The 10,321-nt window shown below is 38.1% G+C and overlaps 1 protein-coding gene across 1 annotated transcript in view; it reads left to right on the top strand.

The window, feature by feature from the left end:
- Positions 1–909: 909 nt before the first annotated feature.
- Positions 910–10,321, top strand: part of aldh1a2 (aldehyde dehydrogenase 1 family, member A2) — a 25,670-nt gene continuing 16,258 nt past the window's right edge. The window contains exon 1 of the mRNA XM_081358676.1: positions 910–1,241. Coding sequence (XP_081214802.1) covers positions 1,125–1,241 — 117 coding nt within the window. The 5' untranslated portion in view covers positions 910–1,124. The remainder of the gene's footprint in view (positions 1,242–10,321) is intronic.

A 10,321-nucleotide genomic window follows, 5' to 3' on the forward strand; every position in this document is an offset into this window, starting at 1 on the left:
CATAATCGTAGATGTTTTTGTCTCGATCCGGTGTTTTCAACAGCTTCCTTATCCAGCAGTTACATAGTGTAAGTGTGAATGTCTGTGTTGGCTAATCCTTTAAACCGCAAACTCTTCGAGAGTGTTAATGGCCTTTTTAGATACTCTTTAATGTTTATTGGCTAGTCTGAGGGAAATGCTATCAGAGTCCTGGCGCTGCAGGAGGGACGACGAGGAAATAACCTGTGATCGCTTGATGTAGATAGTTGAATAACATTCTAACGGGATAGATAGCCTATGTTATAGGCTAGGAGAATCTGTGAGAAGCAAAGGGGCAAACGGAACCTTGCCAAAGAAAACTTTAACGTTCACGTGACAGTTTGAGATCCCTAATGGAGAGAAACATTGGCTAGCCTTTATTTAATAGCCTACTTTTATTGTTAATTTCAGCAAGCAGTCAGAGAAGTCTGCGAAATACATTGATAGCCTACCCTAAATGAAAAAGAAGAATCGATTTAGTGGTCTAGTGTAGCCTAATTTCAGTCCAGAAGATGGAAAATATATTATTTTTAACCTTAAGAAAACTTGGTTATGAAAAAAAAAAATCATGATTTGTTAAAAAAAATGTTTTATTGAAAAACTTCTTAAAATAGCCTATGTTAAGCTTTAATACGGTCATATTAGCCTAAATAAATGTGTTATTAAATATTCTATAATTTTTTTAACCTAATATTCCCCTTGAAAACGAGTCTTTGTTAACATTTAGGCTAATGTGTTGTTCTTTTAGCTAAATAATAAAACAATAGACTATTTTGACAAATCATTTACGTTTTTAACCACACTAAACATTTTTACAGTGCAGTTTACTACTGCCTGTCAGCTGAATTTCGTCTTGATAAATCCTTATACTCCTCCATAGCGTTGTCTTGAGAGTGGGTGGTATCTTTCACTCCGTATGGTCAGAGAGGGAGAGAGAGTAGTTTATGTAAATGCTCCATTTTAATTATATTAGGAGGACGGCCCTATTCTCTGCCCAATAAAAATGGACCAGGGCTGACACCTGGTTATAAACACAGGAAGGATTCCAAAGTAGTAATCTCAAATCGGCAGGAAAAAAAACCCAACCGGCATCTTCAAGAGACGCAATGACCTCCAGTAAAGTTGAACTGCCAGGAGAGGTGAAGAACGACCCGGCTGCGCTCATGGCATCTCTTCATCTGGTGCCCTCACCGATACCCAATCCCGAGATCAAGTACACCAAGGTCTGTGAGACTTTTCATAACTACTTTGAGAAAGATCAAATTGCCTAAACGGTAAATGCAAACTTCGATTAGATCAGGCACGTTGTATTTGTTGTGCATGCGCGCAAACAAATCACTGGTCAAGAAACGCAACTTATTGCAAACATTGATATCAGACTCATATTCATTTTCAGATAGGCTAATCGATTCATAAGTAGTAGCCATACGGTCCATGATGATAATTAGGAGGCTTATACACATGCTTTTGGTATCAAGTAGAAAGTTTTGGCTATGGTAGGCAGTCTTTAAGAACGCAGTCTAATTATGTGTTATTTGCAATTAATAGCCTATAACGATTCCCCGTTTTATTCTAATCTAATAAACGGTTGTTGTTTTTTTCGTGCCCGGAATCGGATTTGTGTGTGAACGTCCAGATATGTTATTATCCTAGGTGCATCGATCAATAAAGTTTTCTCGATCTTGATAGCTTATAGTGACAGTTGGCTGTCCATTGACAGTTAATAATCTAATTTTAACCAGTTAAGAAGTTTTGCGTCGAACAGGTTGTCATTATGACTTTAGTTTCATTACGGTGCGCGATAGAGATCCGCCTCTCTCAAACTCATTCTGTCGTACAGTCTAAGGGAGAGCGGGGCACAGCGTAACGCTTTTTGACTTCCTCAGTTTGTGTAAATCTACGTAGGTTTCAGAGTATTTTCCCCACATTCATTTCACACATGTCTAGTACAATTATGTGGTTTTGTTTTATTAATACATTGTATATACCCCGAAATAATGGAAGTGAAATGTGACAGCATGCCCCATAGGTGGGGTACATTGTAACATGTGAGGGGCACATTGTAACATGACCATATGACAGATTCAAATGCTATCTGATCTAATCAAACAAATGTACAAGACAAACTAAAATATTTTCTCAATAAAATACAATTATTAACTTTTTCATATAAAATAATGGCATTTTTTAATTATTAAAAATAAACACATTTTTGAGTTTGACAACGAACACACCGGAAAACACAGCTATGCAGCATAGTTCAAAACATAAAAATAATTAATCATTTCTGAACATTGACTCTCAGTCTTAATTCACCTTTTTCTCATGTTTTCTCAATAGAATTCATAAAAGTATAGAATAGAATAGAACACAGTGTTACAACGTTACCCATCTGTGCAAAATGGAATTTAAACCCGGCTAGTGTCTTCTGCTAGTGAGCGAAGCATTAAATAACTATATCAACTGTAACATAACATATCGGAGATTAAAACAATATCAGGTTTGTCTCATTTTAAACAAACACAAAAAATAGAGATGAAAAATTATCATAAGAAATGTACTTTTACTATGGTTAAATAAATGTTCAGTGATATCTTCCAAAGATTTCTGAATTTTGGCGCAATTTTTTTTCTATATAATGTTGATATGGCAACTAAATACAGTAAGTTTCGTCATGCTAGCATTTGTGGAAGTATATAAAACAAGTGTGTTACAACTAGCGTTATGTTGTGCTCCGCTCTCCCCCATAGATCGGCCTACTGTGCCTACATCTAAATTATTCATAATTCCATTATGTTCTGGATAACAACAAAAAAATTGTTCATTACTGGGATCACAATAACGTTTACATAACCTCATTGACAATATTTGCAACTGTACAATTTCTAAGAAGTTTAAGGACCCTCATATCAAATGCATGTTCTCAGGAATACAACCCAGAAGATTTAAAACACAAACACTGGACAGCACAATTTTGGACTTTTTCCAGATGTAATAAAATTTCAGTAGCCTACTCTATGTTATTTTGATGTAGTCATTCCATATTATCCTCTCTGAAAATGACAAAGAAGTGCTGAATCATCCCATAAAATGGTAATAAAATGTAATCTCTCTTTTGTTTGGTTAGGTTACCTTGAATTATGCTGGTTTTGAGTGTAATAATTTTATTGCTGTGAGGTGAGAGGATCAAGTCAAAGTGCAGTGCAGGCAAATTATCACTGTAATAAGAGTAAAGTTCAGCCAGAGCAAGAGCTGGAGACACCTGTGACACACACACACACACACACACACACACACACACACACACACACACACACACACACACACACACACACACACACACACACACACACACACACACACACACACCCACCCTCCAGCCTCCTGCTCCTGCTCAGATGGGAGTGTGAGAAGGATTCATCCTTAAGAATTTGAATTATCTGGTGTGTGCTGTTTATATGGGTGTGTGTGGGGTTTCAGTTTGGGCATTAGTGATGTGAACTCCCTTCACACCCTTCTCCATCTCTCTCTCTCTCTCTCTCTCTCTCTCTCTCTCTCTCTCTCTCTCTCTCTCTCTCTCTCTCTCTCTCTCTCTCTCTCTCTCTCTCTCTCTCTCTCTCTCTCTCTCTCTCTCTCTCTCTCTCTCTCTCTCTCTCTCTCTCTCTTCCCACCCCCTCTCAGTTTGGATTTTGTTGTGCCTGGTGCAGCACAGCACAGGCTCTGATGTAACAGAACAAATATGCCCTATCAATACTATTCAATGTAGTCTGTGCAGAGCCATGTTTTTTATTATTTGTAAGTCTAAGGTTAAACCGTTTTTGCGAAACTCCTTGGAGACTTATTAAGTTGTGTTTTCTGCACTGTTAATGAGCAGTGCTTTATGCCAGACGCGCTGAGTTATGGAAATATCATTAATGGTCATACTTAACATCTCATTCTTCTCTCACTGTCAACCACTTATGTAAATTCCAATTATGTAAATATGCGATTCAGTACACTTGTGTACTTAATTACATCCAGTTCTGGCATTTAAAATAAAATAATTAATATCAAGCAGGTAGAGGTACTGGCAAATATTTCAGTCAGGCAATGCATTACAAAACATATTTTATAGCAATTACTGGTATGTTTGCGAGCATGTGGATAGACAGAATGCCAGTACTATTTTTATTATAATAATGAATATATTGTGCATAATTATTTAGAATTATTTATTTGGTCCCACTATATAAATTAATCATTTGATAAAGTGCTCTTATACATGCTCTTATATTAAAAGAATACCTGCATGTAATTACAGCTATAATTAATTTACGTAATTACATTTATAATTACACTATTCTCCATTCTCTTACACCCTTTAAACCTAACCATACCTCCAAACCTGTCCTAAACCTTACCTATATCCCACCTCAATATAATTTTGCAATACAACATGAAGGTAATGAGTACATTGTACCTAACAGTACTTTTTTTTTAGTATTTAAAGACACCTAATATTTAATCTGACCATTTATTTGAATTTTTTTTATTTATTGGAAGTCTTATTCATAAGATTAACACTTAACACAACGAGTGCTGCAGTTTTTATTTAGTTTCTCATGGTAAATACAAAAACCTGAATAGTTAAGATTGTTTTTTATATTGTGAAATTGCTACAACCTGGACTTTGAGCTCCCCAGTAAACTTTTCACCCCACCAATTACATTTGTGCTCATTATGTGACAGTCACTACACCTGCACCAGTGTGTATTTGTTACAGACTTAGATTAATCACACCGATAGGGAACTTATCTTTCCTGTGCATTGCCATTGAACATTTACAGATATTTCTCAAAGTCTTGTTGTTTGGAGTAGACACCCGAGCTCGATACATTTTACAGTCTAAGTCTTACAGAATCTCTTCCTCACTCCACACAGCGTATGTTTGACTGGCCACGGGAGAGCTGGTCTGCTGAAGGAGTTCTCTCTCTCTCTCTCTCTCTCTCTCTCTCTCTCTCTCTCTCTCTCTCTCTCTCTCTCTCTCTCTCTCTCTCTCTCTCTCTCTGCTGGCCTACTGGGCTGATAATGGCACTAAGGAAGCCATAAATTTGTCTCTGGTGATGGCTGGTTATTGATGTTTTCTCTTCTTTTTTTCTCTTTGGTTGGAAGAGCGAAAAGGAAAGGAAAGGTTATGTTGATAGGTGTGTGTATCAGTGTAATTGATTGGGACCCAAGAGCCTTTTTGAAAGAGAGGTGTTGGATTCCAGCAGGCAAAGTGATGATGTGCTCACACCATTCAGTTATAACACATAAGTGAAGCAGACTCTGGAGATTAAAACCTGGAAGAAGAAAGGAAACAGGAGACAGACTATTACTCTCTCACTTTCCCCTGTGCCGTGCAATTGATAATTGCATATTTGTATTAAATGTGGTTTCAGTTAGTGGTATTTATCAGTGATATTAAATAAAAATGTATGAGTATATGATCTTTGCATAGAATTTGGGGTTTTCTGATGAATGTGGTTTCATTTTAAAATTGTATAGTTCACCTATACAACTATTCAACTATATATAGTTTAAATTCTGTCATAATTTACTCATCCTCATGTCGTTCCAAACCTGTATGACTTTATTTTTTTCTGTGGAACACAAAAGAATAATTGTAAATAACATTTTCATGATAAAAATAAAGATATTTTTGTCAACATACAATAAAAAGTCAGTGGGGTCCAAAACAACTGATCAAGAAAGATCTAGATTTTTCTCAATATCTTAAATAGGTAAAATAGGACTTTTATTGGGAAATAAGTGTGTATGTGTGTGTGTGTGTGTGTGTGTGTGTGTGTGTTTCTATACTGAGAGCTTCATGAAGAAAGAGACACTTGATAGCCATTTGTTGGACATGTCTTTATATTTTAAGGGCTTAAGCGTCCAGCCAGGACAGTAGTGTGCGCTGAAGTGAGGACTTTTGTAAGCTAATCTGGGAGACAGCTTGAGTGAATGAGGTAGGCCCCATCAATCCGTCAGTGCATGAGATAGTACAGATGGGAGTCAGGGGGGTTTTCTGCTCTAGAAGCTGTCCAGCAGGGTGTAATATATGGCCGTGTCTCACTGTTAGGGTCAGTGGCCCTGACTTACGAGAGTCTGTCCCATACCTCTGGAGTTTTTCACTTCAAAACCCACCATTTCTTCACATCAAACAGCGGCCAAAGTAGAGCATACACTGAGAAGCCTGATTTATTGTAAGCGGCACAGTGAGGACTCTCTCTCACACACCCTCTTTTGCTTTGACTTATAATTTCCCCCCTTTCTTACTCTTGATCTTTTCTTCACATCTTCCTCATTGATTATCTTTGGCCTTTGGACTGTTTTTCTCCCTTCTCAGGACCAAAAAGCTCGATTTGTCTCCGTATTGTTAGCAATATCATGCATGTATTTGCTAATTTCTTTAAAGTTAAGCACAAATATGCTAACATATATATAATGAAACTTTAGCAGTAACACTTTACAACATGGTTTAGTTTTGTTAGACGGATAGTTCATCCAAAAATGAAAAATTCTGTCATTCCCCTCATGTCAGTCCAAATCTGTCAGCCTTTCTTCCGTGGAGCATAAAAGAAGATATTTTGCGAATTTTTTTATTTATTTTTAGCCCATACAATGGAAGTTAAAGGTAACCCAAACTGTTTTCAGAATTCTTCAAAGTATCTTCTTTTGTGTTCCATAGAATAAATAAATGTATTTATGTTTGGAAGGACATAAGGATATTTATGTTAGTTATCACAACTAAACAAATATCAAAATTTTTACAGCATTTATTAATCCTGGTTGTATAATAAATATGTTGATGCATAATGTTAATTAATATACTAAATAAATATAGTACGCTATTGTTCATCGTTAACTCATATTTGTTAATTTAACTTTTAAGACGTTTTAAAAATGTATATGTAAATGTTACAAGTATATGTAATTAACCAAGATTAATCAATACTAAAAATATTGTTGATTGTTAATTCATGGTACCAATGAACATTATTGTAAGGTTTTATAACGTTATGCTTACATATATATTCTTTTAGTATGTAATGCTAAGCTTGATAGTAGTGGTGTCCCTGTGAACCTGCACTGTATAGTCCGTTTTTCACACTTGTGGTAATTTCAATGAATTATTTTACAGAAATGAGAGAGAGAGAGAGAGAGAGAGAGCAGCCTCAGTCTCATGTCTTAAAGGAATAGTTCACTTAAAAATGAAAATCCTGTCATCATTTACTCACCCTCAAGTTGTTTCAAACCTGTATTTCTTTCTTCTTCTGAACGCAAAAGAAGATATTTTGAAGAATGTCAGTAATCAGACAGTTGATGGACTCCCGTAGTAGGGAGAAATTCAGACAGGTTTGAAATAACTTGAGGGTGAGTAAATGATGACAGAATTTTCATTTTTAAGTGAACTATTTCTTTAAGCTCCTTCTTCTCCTGTCCCTGAAGAGAAATCCAGCTTAAGGTATGTTTTGCATGCTGGAACCAGCATGGGATACTGGTTGATAGTTTGCTGGTCCAAAGCACGTGAAGCGGGAGTTACACCAGTAACACCAGCTCAGTTGGACCAACATGGAATACATGCTGATTTATGCAGGATTTTTCAGCAGGGCTAACATCAGTAATTATCAACATCTTGAAGTGTGTCCAGTTCCAGAGTGAAAGTGAGCTGCTCTGGAAAGGATATGAAACTTCCTGTGCAGACCGAGACCCGGGCTGCAGGTGCCCTGTTAGAATCCGGCTGGCTCTGGAATCCCGGCCTGTTCCATGAAAACAAAGATAGAGTGCACATATAAAAAAGAATCTTTTTTACAATGGCCAAGAAATGTTTGCCATTAAACGTCCCTCATGTGTCTGAGCCATTAGAAGGTGCTGGCGGCCAAACAGATGTTTCACTGGCTGTAGCGTGAGCTTTGGCATCCTCCGTCCCCGTTCCTGCTCCGCTTCCTCCTGCAGTTGTGCGAAGCCTCCAGAGAGCTTGCCTGGGCAGATGAGAAACGGATCAGTGTTCTACAACTGTTAGAGTCATTCGAGTCCCCCGCCCCCCACCCCAAAAAGGCTCTTCTCTAGCTGTAGCTCTCCCAGAGGAACAAAGTCGACCTCCTGCTTTTGTGGACGATAACCCTCTTTCCTGTGTGAATATTGCTGGTGATAAAAATCTCAGCAATGAGGAGCATAAGCCTAGTGATGCTGTCATCGTGTGCTGTGGGTCGTTCTTCCACAATCTGTTTATGATAGGCACTGCATATCTCGCCATCTAATTAGCTTTGCAGACGAGCGCAGTCAGCACCGTGAGACTGACAGCTTGAATAAAAAAACATGGAGTGATTCTAAATGTTTGCAGCTGTCTTGTGCTGTGGCCTGCACGTAAAATCTCAACCTATCCGCGCTCTGCCCGCTTTCGTAACGGCCTGTAGTGCAATGCGTAAGCGTAGGATGAACTGGCAGCGCTTCTCTTTCTGTTTGTGTACTGCATCAAGTGGCTGTTTTGTTTACAAGATAATACATTTTCTGGCCCCCTGCTGTTGTAAACAAAATCTAGTTGTCACAGCTCGGCGGTTAGTTTTTCAGACTCAAGTTTGGAAGATTCTTCCAGCACTCTGCCTCAAACAATCTCTACTGTATTTTCAGCTTAGCCACGATGAAGATAGCTGTAAAAATTGAAGTTAAAGTATAGGTCAAACTCAGTTAAAAAACATGCATGAGTGAAAAAGATTTTTAAACTGAGCATATTGCACTATTGCAGTGATGCTCAAACTTTATAAAGCTCACTTATTTAGTTATAATTTCTAATAAAACCAGCAGCTGATATTATAGGTGTTGTGAATTAAATATAGTTGTTTATAGACTGTTCACACTTGAGTCAGGTTTGTCCATATTTAGCAATGCTATAATCGATATGGTTTTTATTTTAAGATTTTATTAAAGACTGTGTTGTGGTCATTGAGGAGATGTTTTTGAGGACAAAAATGGAGCATAATTGTGTCCACACTGAAGTAATTGTATTGGCTGTAAAAGTTAGCATAATTTGAGTGTTATATGACTTAAAAGGAACAACTTAAGTCATTTTTACCTTTGAAAACTGAATATTTTTACTTCAGAGGTTTAAATGACATTTATAAAAAGTAAAAAGCATCTCTTTTGCGTATTCCATTTCAATAGTAAAGTGCAAATTCCCCGAAATAATGCTTAAGTATAGTAATGAATTACAATTACTCAAGTTCTTTACAGCCTAGCTGAAGCCTCCAGCAGGGTTACGGCAAAGAAGCGGTGATCAATATGAATTTTTGCACTTTTGCACTTGCGTTCTTATCCCTTTTCTTTAATCAAAGCCAAAGTATAAAGAAAGCTTGAGAGTTGATTTACTGCACCGGCCTGTCGCTCTTTATCAACTTTCTCAATGGGAAGAGACAAAAGTCCGAGAGCCCCCAGAGCTCAGGGAAGGCTGGGCCAAATGGCCTCTAATGGTCGCCTTTTTCTAGTCGTGATTTAGATGGTGGCCCAGTCCGATGCTCACCCAGCATTCCCCTCTCCTCCATTCCGGGGTGCCATAAGTGTGGGGTTACGGAGAGCATAAAGCTACCCACCGTCTGCATTCTTCCCCGGCCCACTGGCCTGTCACAGTCTGCCCTTGATTTAAGGCATTCCACTACAGTGGCCTCTATAAATTTTAAAACTAATTCGCTCCTCTACGGGGCTTTCTGTTTTTCTAACAGGCCCTCAGCTCGACGAGGCCACTGACACTTTTATGAAGTGCTCCAAATGAGAGTCAGATTAAAGGTGGCCCCCTTAATGTAAGAGGCCTGTGAGGAGTGAGCGAGAGAGGGTGGGAGAGAAAAAGGAGTCTGAAGTAAATGTATCGGAGAGGAATCAGCATGGTACAGACTGATACCTACCCTGTCCAGGAGTGATTTATTCATGCCAATTTTAGGGGAGACACAGTGTGGGAGTGACTGAGGCAGCTTGAACCGCCTCCAAGTCAACTGGCATTTTATACCTGTTCTAAAGTAAACACGCCTCATGGTTTACAGCCAATTAAATTGTACTTAAACCTGCAAGTTTACATTAGTAAACATGTTGGTGAGTTTGAGGAGGCCCAGGGCCGCGGTTCACTTTGAACCGGACGTCTTTCTCTGCGCAGATGACAGCAAGAGTAAATGTGTACGTGTAGAACACCTTATCTGTCACAGGTTTGTTGAAATCTTTTTGCATAAGTCTTCAGTGTGAACTGTGAAAGCACACATGCATTTTATGTATGCTGTGTCCTTTAAAAACAATTTGT

The sequence above is a fragment of the Scardinius erythrophthalmus genome (assembly GCF_964197995.2).
Source record: "Scardinius erythrophthalmus genome assembly, chromosome: 2".
In the NCBI taxonomy this organism is placed as follows: Eukaryota; Metazoa; Chordata; class Actinopteri; order Cypriniformes; family Leuciscidae; genus Scardinius; species Scardinius erythrophthalmus.